Source organism: Filicampus tigris, chromosome 10, assembly GCF_054856515.1.
Source record: "Filicampus tigris isolate MCC_2025a chromosome 10, RoL_Ftig_1.0, whole genome shotgun sequence".
NCBI lineage: Eukaryota > Metazoa > Chordata > Actinopteri > Syngnathiformes > Syngnathidae > Filicampus > Filicampus tigris.
This window is the reverse complement of record NC_141226.1, coordinates 11,776,199-11,793,045: the sequence shown is the minus strand read 5'-3', so window position 1 is coordinate 11,793,045 and position 16,847 is coordinate 11,776,199. Positions and strand designations below refer to the sequence as shown.

At 40.3% G+C, this 16,847-nt stretch overlaps 1 protein-coding gene across 13 annotated transcripts in view; it reads right to left on the bottom strand.

Moving 5' to 3' along the window:
• The window catches only part of LOC147140821 (receptor-type tyrosine-protein phosphatase F-like), a 238,488-nt gene that overhangs the window by 5,324 nt on the left and 216,317 nt on the right, over positions 1–16,847 (bottom strand). For all 13 annotated transcript variants that reach the window (XM_086042067.1, XM_086042069.1, XM_086042065.1 and 10 more), the window contains 6 exons: positions 15,402–15,525; positions 15,139–15,314; positions 9,699–9,818; positions 7,597–7,751; positions 7,171–7,456; positions 4,198–4,376 (listed from right to left, as the gene is read on the bottom strand). In XM_086042067.1, the coding sequence (XP_085898193.1) occupies positions 4,198–4,376; positions 7,171–7,456; positions 7,597–7,751; positions 9,699–9,818; positions 15,139–15,314; positions 15,402–15,525 (1,040 nt within the window). The remainder of the gene's footprint in view (positions 1–4,197; positions 4,377–7,170; positions 7,457–7,596; positions 7,752–9,698; positions 9,819–15,138; positions 15,315–15,401; positions 15,526–16,847) is intronic.

Below are 16,847 nucleotides of genomic sequence, written 5' to 3'. Positions count from 1 at the left end.
GTCCAGTATTCAATTATAAACAGTTATTCCTTATTCAAGGACAAAACAAACATAATTTCCTCGAGGGGAATAATAAATCAAACGCTAGCAGCAGTGTGCCACAATGTGTGCATGTGTGCAAAAAACAAACCAAAAAAAACACTCCATCATCATCATCATCATCAGTGACATTTCTCGCGTGTCCATCTTGAAATCACAGCTGGAGATGAGCTCATCTGCTGCCGTGCTACGTAACCGCGCTGATGGCATGCGGTCTCCCGCTTGGCCAGCAGGTGGCAGCAGCGCGCCACTGAAGAATTGGAGGATAGCTAGCACGCTACCACGCTCACGTGTCCATGCAGTGCAAGTGGAAGCAGGCAAGTACGTAAAAGTGTGTGTTTGTGTTTGCGTGTGCGCGTGTGTGCGGGGTGCATGCAGTCTCGCACGCACGTGCACGCGCTCTACACGACAACACGCGCGTACGGAGCAGCTAATGAAGGCGCTGCAGGCGAAGCGCTAATGTGGAACTGGGAGATTAGAATGTGCTGAGGGCCTTTTTTGTGCCTTGCACAAATAAAGGAACAACAGATTGTCGCAAGAGGAGAGAAGACAGCCGAGCGAGGAGAGACGACGCCGAGAGGGAGAATGTTGAAGGAGAGGATGTGAGGGAGGAGATTTGAAGAGATGAATGAGGAGGACAGACGAGAGGAGAGCAGTGGAAAAACATGAAAGGAGGACAGCAGTTGTAATCTATAATTTAACGAAACATTGCCTTAAAATGAATTAAAAAGACATATCAATTACAGTATCTCCTCAACAGATTTACAATACATTAAATAAAAAAAAATAAAAATATATATTTTAAAAATAGTTCGTTTTTGATTGCATTGGATTGGCTCAACAAATCCCAAAATTAAATATACTGTAAAATAAACCCCAATCACACCGTAATTATGGAATAAAAAAAATGAATTTTTTAAATTAAATTGGGTGGCCCAAAAAAAGAACATTTTAAAAAAAAATGTTTTGCATCGGAACAACGTATTGAATCATTTTAAACATGTATTTTGCAAAAAATTGTCATTAAAATATTGATTAAATTAGCCTATTTGCTTCTGGAGTTACTGATGGCAAGGAATTAAGGGAGGTGATAGAGTAAAAGAGTTGAGGACCAGAAGAGAGGAAAGGAAGGAGGAGGCCAGATGAGCAGAAACGGTAGCGGAGAAAAGATGAGAGAAGGAGGGGAAGATGGAAAGGGAGGGGATAAGAGAGCGCATGAAAGACATTCACGGGAAGACAGGAGAAGAGAATGAGCAGAAGGAGGAGAGGAATGAAAGACTTCAGAGAGGAGGCTCAAGTAGAAGAAAAGAGCAAAGGAAGATGAACCAAGTGGGCAACGCGAAGAAGGAAGATGAGAGGAGAAAGCTAAATGAAGAGGAGCCAGGACTTGAGACTTCCACCTTTTTTTACAGCTTGTGCGAGAAAGTATTTCATGTGGTCACGTTTGTGCGTGCGCACCCTCCATTACGTTGTGGTTGAAAGTCGTTCTCTTTTTCACGCTTCTCGAGTTTCCGCATTGTGCGTCCGCTGACCGCTGTGGCTGCATACGCAACGCCGCCGATGCTCACGCGTTTGCCACGTTTCAGGCTTGACGTCAGTACACGTTCCACGGTATGCGCATTGCTCCACGCATCCTCGTTGATAAATACGCTGGCATGCTCACTTATCATCCTGTGGACGGCAACGTATGAAGCATTTGCAGAAGAAAGGTCAGGCGGTCTATCAGTTTCCGCTGTCAATATGTTCCAAGCTACTGGGATGCCATCAGACAGAAAAATAACCGGCTTCCTGAAATGTGTGATTATTTTTGTCCACTTGTCGCTGCCGTCCACACACTCTTCACCATATACTAATAACTATGACTGTGATGAGTGTGCGTCTGTGCGATTCAAAGAGCACCGGCAGCTGCTTCCATACAATCACAATCAAGGCTTTCTATCCTTATTCGTATTCTATTTATGTGCAATCTTTATGTACAGCACTTGGTTACAGCTATGGTTGTTTTTTTAAGTGATCTATATGTAGTTGAGTTGAGTGTCTCAAATACAGTAAGTATTCCCACCTACGGACCTCTGTCAAACGGAAAATTCCCTCACCCGGAAAAAAAACATTAAATTTTCTACTATATTACATTAACGATCGATTCTTGACAACGGAAGTTCCGGTATCCGGAACCCGAAACCCATAGCGAAGCCCGCAGTGAGCGCAAACGCTACGGAAAAACTTTGACCGCTCCGCCATCATCGGATCAAACGGAAATTCCCTCACTCGGAAAAAAACGTATGCATTAAATTTTCTTCCAACGGAAGTTCCGGTAGTGTATCCGGAACCCATAGGGAAGCCCGCACTAGCGTAAACGCAAAGCAGCTCCCACTCGTACTATGGAATAACTCGGATCCAAAACGGCGACATGTACCGTATTTTCCGGACTGTAAACCACAACTTTTTCCCTAGGTTTTCAGCCATGCGGCTTATAGTCCAGTGCTGCTATTCTGTGGATTTTTCTTCCACCGCTCGGGGCGCTCTAACCGGAATTACAATACAATACATTTTCCATTAACTGGCTGTGACTGCAGGTGGAGGAGTTCAACAGCCGAGGGCGCCATAGACTAGGTTATTGCATTAGGTGCTGTAATGCTTTGATTCTATGTTTTCCTAGAGGTCCATGAAGTGCACATGAATGCGATTGGCTGATGTTACGTCTGTTCTGTTGTTTCGATGTGAAATGCTATTGTTGATTTAGCACATTGAGTGTTAGATTGGCTGACTTTATTAACATAAAACAAGAAAGGTGCATATGTAGAATGTAGTAGAACAATAGATGGTGGAGTCTGGTGGACATTAGCTGACAAACTGGAGCGGCAGCCGGCAGTGAAATGACGATAAGTACTTTTTATTTTCTCTTGGTTCTGTCCCGTTTTAATTAGCAACGTTACTGCAGTGTTAAAAGGCACTGTTAGGAAAGCATCTGCATGTAAATTTACAGTTCATAATCATTCTGTAAATGCAAAAAATATAAAAGTTTTCAACATTGATAGGTGCGGCTTATATAACGGTGCGGCTTATATAAGGGTTTTCCCAAAATTTTCGGGAAATAGAGTGGGTGCGGCTTATATGACGGTGTGGCTTATTGCCTGGAAAATACGGTAAGTTACTTCTTTGGCATACGTTTTACTGAAATTGCGAAAGATTTTAAATGTATTCATTTACATTTTCGTCTGTAGTTCATGGCATACAAACGAAGAAGAACCGTAATGACTGTGAAAGAGAAGAGTGAAATACATCCGACACAAAGTAAAAAACATCCAGGACACACTTGGAGTCGAAAAAACTCAAATCTACGAGAAAAGTCCTGATGTAAAGCCACCGTCCAGCAAGAGAGATATGGAGATGGCATGAAAAATGCTTTTGTATGCACAAGAATCCCCAGACATCAGTAATGATCAACGGGACAGTTTCTTGCAATTAGCAACAAACATTTTCATGTTTCATGTCACAGCAAAGAATGAAGCCAACACAACAACTCAAAATAGACTGATTGTTTCCCAAGTCTGCGAAAAATCAACACTAAAATACAGTACAGTTTACTGTAGTTAAGTACTGTACTGCGTTGGTGTTACAGTATTTACAGTATTTTTTCAACAGTATTTGGACCATGTGTGTTATACTGTACTGTATTTTAGTCATATTCCTGTACTTTATCGTTTAGTTTTTGTTTATATATATACACGTCTTTTTAAAAAAAAAAAAAAAAAAATCGAACAAAAAGGGAGCTAGCGGGTCATGACCGTGTCTTCAAAAGCTAAATGAAAACTTAAATAATAGCTACATATAGTTTTCTACAGTAAATGAAGTCCTCAGAATGACAGAAATGTTAAAATTTCACTTATATTTGTTTTGATTAAAAACAAAAAGTGCTTAGAGTTCCCAGGGTCAGTAGAATCTCTTATTAAGTGACAATTTAAATGAGTATTTCCTTGAAGTTAACACAGTTCAAAATAGATTTATCGGCCATCAGAATTTTAGAAAAGGCTGATGCCGATATTCAGTGTTTCAATGAATAATCGGCCCGGCCAATAATTGGTCTACTCCTTACCCCACACGCCCCCCCCGGAGAGAGGAGGAGGAGAGGCTGCAGCAGGGGAACCAAGGGCGTACCTGTATCCGTCGATGCAGCTGGCGTTGATGTAGTCGGAGCCCTCCACGCCGCGGATGGGCTGCAGGCAGACGCGCGTGGACTCGAAAGGCATGATGTTCACCAGGCGGTTCTTGAACTTGTTGCACGGCAGATTGGCGCTGATGAAGCGGGATGTGTGGGCCTTGGAGTTGGCCAGGCGCTGAGCGACACACAATTAAGGAGGGCCTTTAGTAATATTTCATATCTAGTAATATTGCGAAGGGTGGCCGTCATCGCAAAAACCCAGTGAAGAGTGAACGCACTGATTATACGCGAGCGTGTGGATTATATTGAGCTCTTAACATGATTTCAATTGCGTGTTTGTGCGTGTTTATAATGAACTGGCAGCAGATGGAAGAAGTAGTCCAAGATGGTAGTGACACGCTACATCTACTCCATTACGTTTAATCAAGTAACCTTGGAAAACTTTTATTTGTCAGGGTAATTTTGATGCAAGATTTTAATTTTCATCACATTCATTGCAGTGCACGGCACATGTGCCCGTGTGAGCCGTAGACAATTGACTAGGTTATTTCTATTTGCTGCGTTTATTTGTATTGTGCAAAGTGGCCGCTATTGTGAATGGCAAGACAAGAAGGGCGATCAAAATGAGTTCAATGATGCATATGAGCGTTACTCGCATGTTTTAATGAGTGCATGTTAATTTCAAAGCACTATTTTAAGGAATGTAATATTAACAAAGCGTGTGCACTGAAGTGTGACACAAGCAAGTTGGCACTGCTTTATACAGCAGATGGACTAGCAGGAGCATATACGGACATTCATGCTCTGCCAGCAGTGTTTGTACAGTGTGTGTGCGTGAGTGTTGTGTGACCCCCAAACCACACAAACACCACACTATCACTCCAGCCATGTTTCATTGGCCGGCGCTATTATCACTTCAAACACAATGCATCATGGTCACCACCAGGGCAAATGGCAGCGCAGCGGCGCTGGGAGGGAAAAACGGTGTAATGACATCACACTCAACAGCAGGTGTGTGTCTGTGTGTGTGTGTGAGTCACCTTGAACACCGTCTGTTTACGTAGTGCGTTTCTATGTAGTCACAGAGCGGTGTACATACTTGCGGTGATGATAACCATAGAACCCATAATACAAATATTTTTTTCCTACAAATAAGTGCATCCTGTGCTAAAATTGGTTAACACGTGTGTAAACAATCCTTAGAGGGGAAGTCAACTAACATTTTTTTTCAAGAATATGTTGTTCTATGCAAGCCTACTAGTTGAAACAGGGCATTCTGATAAATATTGCGTTTGTGGAATAAGTGTTAATGCACTCGTTTTTAGCCATCTCTGGGGGCGGCCATTTTGTCTTCTGTCGACTGAAAATGACATCACAACTGCTCACAACGACCAATCACGGCTCAGATTCAGAAAACAGGTCAGGCGTAATTGGTCGTTGTGAGCAGTTGTGATGTCATTTTCAGTCGACAGAAGACAAAATGGCCGCCCCCAGGGATGGCTAAGAACAAGTGCATTTTGCTTCTTAATTTATGTTCCACAAACGCAAAATTAATCAGAATGCCGTGTTTCAACTAGTGGGCCTGCTGGGAACATATTCTGGAAAAAAATATGTTGGGGTTGCCTTCCGCTTTAAGTCATTCATTGCTGTGGACGTTGACATTTGTCAACTGGATTCCAACCGTTTACAGACACGATGCATATTTTTTGTCAGGTACGTTTTGGATGGGATGGTGTCACCTAGCTTATCTGTGAAATTCAGGTTTGTAAACCACTAATGGATTTGGATTTGAGATCAGCACGGTTTTACAAAAAGATTATGCGGTAAATCTTAGTTTGTCACGTGGATTATGATGGAGAGAAATGCCGGCATGTTGGAAATCGGACATGTTTAAGCACCTCACGCTCAAACAGAGTATATTTATGGATGGTATAAACTGAGTATTGGTCGCAGTACATTTTAGAAAGTAGTGGTGCAACGGTTCATTTTTCATCCGTTATCTGTATAGATCAAGCACCACGGTTCACAAATAAAGCTAACCAAACAATACATTGAGTCATTGATGCCAATGCAATAGCCTTAGAAGACTTTTACTTTTAAGTTGGCGAAACGGCTAACTTGACTTCTGTTTTTGACATTTCAGCTTGCCTTATTGCGGTTTTAATTGACATTACATAGTTGCCACCAACATCCACACAACGGCATCCCGAAATCATATTCAGTCGATAATTTAGGACGCTAACGAACTGCTGGTTAATTACACTGTCATTGTATGATACGGCGTTAGTGGCTAGCAGCTAGCTGTTAGCATTAGAAACAAGTGCCCGGCTGGTAGTTCAACAGCTGGTCCTTGGCTTACCTTTTTTTTTTACTTCTTGCACTTGCACTCTCCATGTTTAAAGGGAGGGAATGTGCCTTGAATTGCACTTTGAGGTCTTTTTGATTATGGAAAAAAAAGACAAGCTAAATAAATCCTTTGTCGTCATTTATTTTATAAAACACTTTTTTTCTCTGGAAATAAGTTTAAGAACACATACAGCTCAAAATGTCTGGCAGGATATCTTCTTATTTTATACACTATACCAGGTATAAAATAGGAAGGCATACTGCCTGATATTGGGTTCTTAAATTCTAAATGGCCATGTTAGACATTAGGAGTAGATTTTTTTTTTATGGGCAAAAGCATTTTATAAAATAAAATAAGACAAAGTTCTATTTATCTTTTTTTTCCGATCTGGAAAAACAACCCAATCCGTGACCCAAAATACGTAATGTGATCCGAACCGTGACTAATGTGATACGTTGCAGCACTAGCAGAAAGTGCGTGTTGCGATTGTGAGAGAATTTGACGCGGTTCATAGAGTGAATAGCGAACACCCTACAAAAAAGCCACTGATGAGGTGAGTCAACGATGCTCTGTTTCTACCTCTACAGTGGTAAACACACTGCGTTTGTTGTCCTTTGCTCACCTTGAACTCCAGCTCCATGGCTGTGACCGTCTCGCCAGGCGGCGGCTGCGTCAGCTTCTGAATGTGTGCGTAGAGGTTGCGCGCCGGCACCTCCGTGTTGCCGCACGTGGCCGCCTCCAGCAGCGCCTCGTGGATGAAGATGTACTGGTCCTCGGTCTGTACCATGTAGTTGCGCTGGGCTCGCATGCACGTCACGTGGCCGTAGATGTCCACCGACTTCTCGTGCTTCATGCGCTCCAGCATGGCGTCGATCACGATGAAGCAGCCGGTCCGGCCCACGCCCGCGCTGTAAGGCAGAAGGACAAGTACGGTTTGAGTGCACTCTATTACATCCTTGTACCAAGTGGATATCGACACAAAATGTGATATACATTTGCCCAAATATACTGTACACCTCCATGCGGGCTAGCATGTTCTGATTCCCACCTGCAGTGCACCACCATGGGCCCGGCATCCGGAGGGTTGCAGGCCTTGACGCGTCTCAGGAAGGCCAGGATGGGCGTAGGGTACTCGGGCACGCCGTGGTCAGGCCAGGCCATAAACTGGAACTGCCGCAGCTCCCTCTTCTCACTAGAACCATTCTGCGAAAAGAGAGAATGAAGTTCAAGCTGGATGTAATTGCAAGGAATAACGTATCGTGCTGGGCTGAAATACTCCCGACAGTTAAAGGTCAACGCACTTTAATGACATTAGTCGACTTTCATTTGAAAAGCACCAGCGGTTTAATAGTCACGTATTTCTCGCTATTCCTCACAAAGGTTTCAATTGGAGTCACTCCCAGGGCTGTGATCACCGTGTGGCTGTAGGTGGAGATAAGGTGCAGAGTTTCGAATTAAAGCCCTACCCGCAGTTCCTTGGAAAAAAAAGTTTTGTGAGAATTGTCTTTCGTTCCTGATTGAATCCGAGAACATTCTCCGGCTGGAGTGGGTTTAATTAGCACAGATAATTGTGTTTTGAAAAGCACCAAAAAGAAATAAAGGACGCGGCATCATGCCTACAGTTAAATGTGTCATCCAAAACAAAGAATTGATTTTTTAATTACCTTTTTTACATGGAACAATGGGGAACTCTCAGGGGTTTTAAAAAAATCAATTAGTCAAGTAAATCATTCTAGCAATTAAAGCTGCCAGCGGCCATGAATTCTGTCAACCTAGTGGACTTGAGTTATTAAGGTACTGTTTTATGTTGAGTCATCCGACTTCATTGCCATGCCCAAAGCTAGGACAAAAACACAAATCCTCCACTATTTAGCGACACCTGTATGTCTAATACAGTATATGAGGTTGGAATTTTGAAGTAAAATTTGGATGAAAAAATATCAGTTTTTGACGGACCTATATAAATCTTTTACTTATTTAATGGTTGTATTCAATATGAAACAAAGTTCTACAATTTGAAGGGGACTTGGTTTCACATCAAACCATTCCATGTCCAAGCACCCAATCAGGACCCCTACCAGGGTTATGTGACCTTCAGCACAACGTTAATGGACATTCACAACGAACTTACACAGAACATACTGTAGGTCACGCTGATCATGAGCAAAAACAAGCTAAGGCGTCGGGTCCTACGATGGACATAGAACTTGCTGACCAACCGTATCTCATGTTCCTCAAAAGCAGAAGGTTCTCTCTCCGATTGAAAAAAAAAAAAAAGTTTCTCTGAGTCTCCAAAGATTTAAATCATGGAATGTACCGGTGTTAGAGATATCCTATACCAGGGGTGGCCAAGTCAGGCTCATTATCAGGCTTTCGCAAATCTTGCTGATGAGCTGATCATTTGAAGCAGGTGTGTTGCCATAGGGATAAACCTAAAACAGGCTGGATTGTGGCGCTTGAGGACCAGACTTGGCCACCCCTGTCCTATAGAGTCAGTTATTATTCCAAACAGAAGACTGGGGATGACTCTCAAAACAGAGTATGGGAAAGCCCTCAAAATGGCGACCTATTTGACTTCACAAAAGCAGGAAGCAAATTGGGGAAACTTTGTAGCCATGCTCTGCCCACACATAATGATCAAAGCTCAAATTAGTCCCGGGCCTTGTGTCACCATCTGTCTAGTGTCCAAAGTTGAAATTTGAAGCAAATTGGACATAATCTGTAGGACAAGCTCATATTTGAAGGACCACTGAAAATGGGAGAAATTTACCCTAAAATGAGGCTCAAAGTAAAATGGCTGACTTCCTGTGTCTTTTCAAGCAAGGACTCTTTTTTTTTGTAGGTCTACTTGTGATAGACAAGTCTCCCAAATTTCATGTTGCCAAGTTAAACTGGCTTAAGGGTCTGAATTTTTCAAATACATACTTTGTCACCATATTCCAGCCACAGGTATAATGATAAAAATTGTAATTCTTAGCTCTTCAGTGTCCTGTACGTGTCCAGTATTATGTGCTTCAAATTTGGTAGCATTCAGACAGCATCTCTAGGAAAAGTTTGCTTTTGAAGGAGCCCTGGAGTTTGACCCTAAAATGGCAGCGTCACACAGAAAATTTTGCTTCGCCAACAAAAAGTAAAAGTTCAGTCCCGTACCTTGTAGAGAGCGAAAGTGCGGACGCTGTAAGTGGCCAACTCCACCGTGTCCAGCATGGTGACCTGGATCATGCCGTAGGTCTCGGTTCCTCGCGCCGGCCAGTACTGGTCACACTTCACCTGGCGGGTCGAGAGGGAGGGAAGAGGGAAGTGGAGGCGGGCTGTCAGAGAGGAGTGCGGCGTTTGAGAGCAGAGCGTCGAGCGCCGCTGATTAACAAGGAGGCAACATTAGAGGGGTCGGATCAGAGGCGACGCACACTGTCTCATTAAAAGCTGAAGACTCAGCATCCACCAAAACAGGAATGCACTCTCTCACCTCGTGCGTGTGTGTGAGAAGCGCACTTCAAAAGGCCACTTTGTCTTTTAGCGGCCTGTGATCATTTGCAATGAGCTAATTGTCAGGTGGCTCGCAGGCCTTTGCCATGTCCGCTTTTAGCGTTTAGAGTCGCACTGCGGAGGACGGGCCAGTCTGAGGACGACATGATTTCTCTCAGCGACTCTAAGGAGGGGCAGGCAGCACGTTGCGCCTTGTGGTTAGCAAGTCTGCTTCACAGTTCTCAGAGTGTGAGCTTTGCATGTTCTCTCTGTTCTCACACATTCCAAAAACCTGCATGTTAGGTTTATTGAAGACATTCAATTGTCCGTAGCTGTGAATGTGCGTGTGAAAGCTTGTTTCTCGACATGGCAAGTGGCTGGCGACCAGCTCAGGGTGTGTCACGCACAAATTCATAGAGGCATAGAAAATGAGTAGATGGATGGATTGACTTAAATGAGGAAGGCGACAGGTATTTAAAAAGCGCTCATTGAATGAATATTACCACAAAGAGAGGACAATATGAACACATATTTTGTTTAGTTTTCAGAAATGTGAGATTTTTCATAACCCGTTTTTGATCATATAACTAGTGATACTAATTATACACTATTCTAAGATTTCCTTTGTAATTATGGGCATGGAGACTTTTTGGTGGGTGTACTGATGATAGACACGCTCAAGAAATTTCATAATTCTAAATTAAGGCGGTTTGAAGAGCTGAATTTTCTCAATATTCACGTATTGATACCAAACCAAATGTACATTTTTGCCCAAATTGCACTCAAAACTGCTTCAAAACAAAATGGCAGACTTCTTGTGTCTTCTCTGGCATTGTTTCTTGAGACTTTTTTTGGAGTATTCCAGGGGATGTTATCAAATGTAATTTCCCACAAAAAAGCCCCAAATGGCTGCTTTAAAATAAATGTTTTTGTTTTTTGTTTTTTGGTGGGTCTACTCATGACAGACCTGCCCATCAAAATGTCATGACATTAAGTTGAACTGAATACAAAAAAAACTCCAGGGTTGCGACAGTACATTTCATTAAATGCACAAACACACTTGCCTTCTTGCGTGGTCTGTGGCCTGAGTTTTGTCAATGTCATTTACATTTAGGTGTAATCTATAAACTCTTTCGGTGGCCACGTAGATAAATAATGTCAGAGTCAGCGAACACTTCACTTCAACTTCTGCAACTCCAGCTATCGACCGGGTTAACCTGACAGGGAAGCAACTAGTAGGTCAGCCATATAAATACTGCAGCACAGGGCTGACATTTGGAAGGCCCATCTCTAGCAGCGTCGGCCACGAATAGACTAACAAAATGCAGTAAAATCAAACCCTTTGATGATTTCATTTCCTGCCCGGTGGCAGGTTACATTACAAGGGAAACTGCTTGATTGATTGAGTGATGGGGACTTGCTTGCAGTGCAAACATACAGATTAGCAGTCAGGGATGGAATGAGAATCTCACTGCGTGGGTGTGGGCGATCAATGTTACCCTGCGCGTGCGCACGCACACGCACACACTGCAGGTTTCACCTGCTTACGCTTTGAACCTCACTCCCCACATCTCACGCTGGCCTGTGCACACCTCACATCTACTGCATCACAACAGAGTGGCTCAGGGAAATGGCCTGAAATGACCCTAAATGGCGGCTTCAAAGCAAAACGGCAGACTTCTAGAGATTCTCTGTGGGTCTCCCCATGATTAACACTCATATGAAATGTCATATTGCTCAGTGAAACTGGCCGGATGTTCGCCCGAAACCAAACCAAAATGGCTGACTTCCTGTGTCTTATTGGACATGGGTTCTTGACTTTTTTTGTAGATACACACACAGGATTATATGAATGCTTAGAGTGCATTATTGGTTGTGTGGCTACCAAAATATCTTAATTTGCTGACTAAATTTCTGCGTGGCTGACAGAGTGTTTTTCTCTTTTGAAATCTATCTCATGTGCCCATTAAGATGCAATTTGTATAAGTCTATGTTTATATTATTTATACGTCTATTTGCTAACTTAATTTGGGTGGTATGATGACTTTCTAGATTACAGTATTTCATGCATATAATTACACATTTACCTGCTTTCATTGACTGAGAAAAAAAGAATGTTATCATTCAGTGGATTAATAAGTTCCATTTTCCTTGTTGAATGCAGAAAAATCAACACAGCGCTTTAACTTGGATTTATTATACAGTGCTACATTCACCTGTTGCCTACTTTTTTGGTACTTCCATGTACTGTATCTATATTTTGTAATAATGGTATTTTTCCTCTGGACAGCTGTATTTTATTATATTTTCTATTTAATCCATTTAATATTTTTCTGAATTTCAATACTTAAAAAAATCAATATTGATCAACATCAGTTGATGTGAAATACATTGTGATCAAATTTTTAGCCATACCCCCCGGCCATATTTTCCAACTTCATAGTGTCACGCTTGAGAGTTTAACCTGTATCATTTTTGCACTTCAACTTATTTTGAACAAAGAGTAAAACTCAGGGAGCTGTTGTTTTATTTTGCACTTTTGTTAATTTATTGCACACAAATCCTAAATCAGTCAGTTTGTGTTTCATGTTGAACTTAATTGTTGTAATGCAGAGTGAGCTTTCTGCCTTTTGTAATAAATCAACCAAAAGTTTTCTTTAAAATGATCTGACATTGGTTTAATAGTTTTTTTGGGGTATCAAAAGTACTAGTGTTATCGGTTACTTGTTATCGGTATTGTGAGAACTCAAGAGTTGAATGTTATCATACATTTGTAGTATTTTTCCATCTGATATGTCAATTACTAGTCCAGTATTTTCCCAATTTTTTAAAATGGAATATTTTTCTTTTTTTTTGCTGTATCTTTCGTCTAATAGTTTTGCATTATTTTGTAAACTTTAGTATACTTTTTCATGGGTATTTTTTTTCCATAGCTTTGGTGAATTATGGTGAGAGAATATTTGGTGAAATTCTCATAGAGAAATTTCCCAAGGGGAGAAATTGTTCCCCAACTTCTCTTTACAGTTGTCCAACATTAAAATGATGACTCAGATTACCGAGTTGTTAGTGATTTCAAACACTGCCTGTACTGCTAATAAAGGTTTTACGATGGCGACAAATTGACTTTACATTACACTTCCTCTGCACGGTGGTCTTAACGCCATGGCAAGGTGAAAGTGGCACGGAGTGTGATTGAACGCACAATAAACACACGCTTATGTACGACGGAGTGGGCTCTGCTTTCATAAGCGTGTCGGCCAATTTGCCTAAATGAGTGATGGCCTCGGGAGCCGCTAAATTAAAACACACGATGTTGTGTTGCTGTCGAGTGACAAAGGTGCTCGCTGTATTTATATTTATACTGATGGATGGAACAGAACAGTGGGTAATTATTTTTCCTTCCTTCAAGGCTTCCTTGTTACTTGTAACTCATTGTTATGTGAAGGTTACATTTTGAAAAAACTTTCCCAACATTACTTTTTGGGTGTCTTTTATAGGTTGGCTTTATTTTTAGAAGCGGGCAAATGTTGGGTGACAATCCTCTTAACTTCAACTTAAAGGAGGGGGTTTTTTTTTTTCCCTTTCTCCCGCCGTCTCAAGGGCCAAACGCAGGCAGGGAGCATAAACACCAGCCACAAAGTCGACGGTGGCTGCAAAAACATATTAGTATTATGTGTGTGTAGTGGTAATGAATGAAGAATGTAATTCTCATTATTATGGAAATCCGTCCAGCAGACAGGTGCAGCAGGAACAGATTTAGAGAAAACTTTGGGAACGATGGCGTCTGCAAACTGACTTTGATCAGGCTGACAAATCCAGCTGAGCACAAGCAGGCGGCAAATAAAGGAAGGTCTGTCTGCAGAAGTTACTGCTGGAGTGTATATTTGCGGGATCATCAGACAATTGAGCTTTTCATTAAGAGGCCCCACCAAGGTTAAGTTATGTTCAATGCCTTTACTATTAAGCAGGATTACCACCAATTTTGCAGACACCGCAACACTTCTAAGTATTTTATTACATTTACCTTTTCATTGGTGTGTAGAGTGACAGTTTCTTCTTATTTCATCAAACATGTTGCATCTGCGTGATATTTTTGTGATTTATTTTTAAAATTTTCTTTAATAAGATATTTTTGCATTATTTTCCAATATTTTTGTATTGTTTCCAAATATTTTTTGGGTGTTATTCTTTTTACAAAATATATATATTTTTTAAATCTATTATTTGCATATTTTGACTAATAATTCCGCATTTATCATTTAATAATTGTGATATTTGGTTGAATATATGTTTTCAAACATGTTTGCATTTTTGGGGTCTGGTATTTGACATTATTATCTAATGTTTGAGTAGTTTTTATCAAATGCTTTTGTAGTTTTTCACCTAATATTTCTTGAGTTTTCATCTTAGAGTCAATGAATATTTTGTTTTATTTCGAAATATTTTTGTCCAACTTTGCATATTTTTCCATTTAGATTAATTTTATTCTGTTCCTAACATTTTGGGCGTATTTTTTGCAACTAATATTTGCATATTCTTTCCTACTGTTGTATTTTCCAGCTATTAGATGGGGATTTCTTGGTTAATGGTTTTCATTATTTTGGTAAGGTTTTTGTGTTTTTATTTAATAGTTGTCATTCTTTTCTCAGCTAATATTGGAGTATTTTTAATCTAATACTTTTGGAGTTTCTCACCTAATATTTTTGTTTTTCTCATGTAATATTTTGTATTATTGGGTCAAAACATTTTTAATGATTTTCGAATATTTTTGTCTCAGTTTTTTTGTCCAATATTTTGATGATGCTTTCAGATATTGTTGTACGTTTTCTATTTTAGTTCTAACTGTGTATTCCTCATCTACTATGTTTTAGTTTTCAATTTTTTTTTTTTTAATTTTTCGTCAAATGTGTGTATTTTTTTGAGAATATTTTTTTTGTAATATTGTCTAATATGAGTATTTTTCATCTCATGTTTGATTATATTTTAACCTAATATTTTCGTATTTTTTTCTCGAACTTTTTTACTGTACTGTGATTTTTATTTATTCATTATTATTATGTTTTTTACTGTTTTGTATTTTCCAAATGTTGCAAATGTTTTCCGTACATTGGCAGCCCATCCTTACCCGAGACTTCTCTTCCAGTCGCGTCATCATGACGATGGTGCTGGAGCGCTGCTCCCACACCATCCTCCAGAAGTCGCTGAGTGTCTCAGGCAGCGGTCCCTGCGTGGCGATGTAGGCATTCTGCTTCCGGAATCCGTCGATGTAGTTGGCATTGATGTAGTCGCTACCTGGGACCGCTGCGAAGCAAAAGAGGATTTCAGTCTACATTTTCCTGAGCGTTTGTGAGGCAGCCGCTGTCTTTGTGTTTATGTTGTTACTCTTACCGTCGACGGAGGTGAGCACCACCCTGTAGTGGTCGTAGGCGATGACGTTGGCGTAGCGGTTCTTTGGCTTGTTCACTTCCATGTTGGAGTTTTCCCAGGTGAACTGCTGGCCCGGATCAATAGACTAGGGAGGAAGGAATGCCAAGCATTAATAACATAGCGTTGTCAGTAGGGGGCGGCACAAAATATGATACAGTATCAATATATGGACATAAGATATTCAAGATGAGTTCCAACTTTACAACCCTCCAGTTATGCTGGTTTCTCAGAAAAAGCAATAATCCTCCTGGGTCAATTTTGACCTGCCACATTTTAATTCACGACATTACTGAGAATTGCAATCAATTACAGTTCATTACACTTTTTTACACTACACATTTTTAAAAAATGTATTGTATTTTTTTAATTTTATTTTTTACAATGGGTCAATTTGACCAGCAATGAAATCAATGAGACTAAAAGTGCTAAAAAAACAAACCAAAAAAAAAAAATATATTTCTTAAACCAAGATGTTCTGTTTGTTTCCAACGGAAAAGTAATAATGCCCCTGTGTTAATTTGACCTTGGGCATTTTAATTATCAGAAGTATCAACCAAAGCCAAGAATATCAATACATGTCCTTTAATTCTCATTATCTACATTATTCATTATTTCAATAAATAAATATGTTGTCAATCACACACAGATACATACATACATGCATAGACTTTAGTAGACAATACACCTACGACAAAACAACGACAATCATCACAATGGTCATTTTGACCCGCAACATAACAGAAGGGTTAAGGAGATTCAAGACTTTTCAAGGCCATATTGATCCAATTTAACAGCGCAAATGGAAAAAATATTACCACGTTGTAAATATATCTTCACTGAAATGGAAATCCTACAGATTAACTATTTTTAACCCTCGTATTACATCTGTTTAGGTCAATTTGACCCGGGGCATGTTTAATCATCCCGAGGTGTCAGATTCAAGAAAAATGGCAATAAATGATGTTTTATGTCTCATTAACTCTACTACTCACCATTTCAATCAATATTTAGTGGATGGCCTCTCACGCATCATGGTTCAAGGAGGATAGTTCACTTCTTTCAGTTCTACGTTTAGCATTGCATGTTAAAACTGTTTTTATGAACAAATATGTTAAATGAACCATTTTATTTGTGACTGCACTTACAAAACAAAAAGTTTCATACTGGAAAAAGTATTTAATTTAATTTTTTTTCGTTCTTACTAAGTGTTTACATTTTCCCATGTGTCAATTTGACCCGCAAAATAACAGGAGTTAGAAGGCATTGTTCGGAGAGAATCTGGACAGGTAGATTCCAACTGTACATTTACAGTTCAAAATCGTTCTATAAATGCAGTAAATATCAAATTTTTTAACATAGAAGACGACTTCTTCAGCGAAGATGATTAAAGTGACCTGCGTTTTCAAA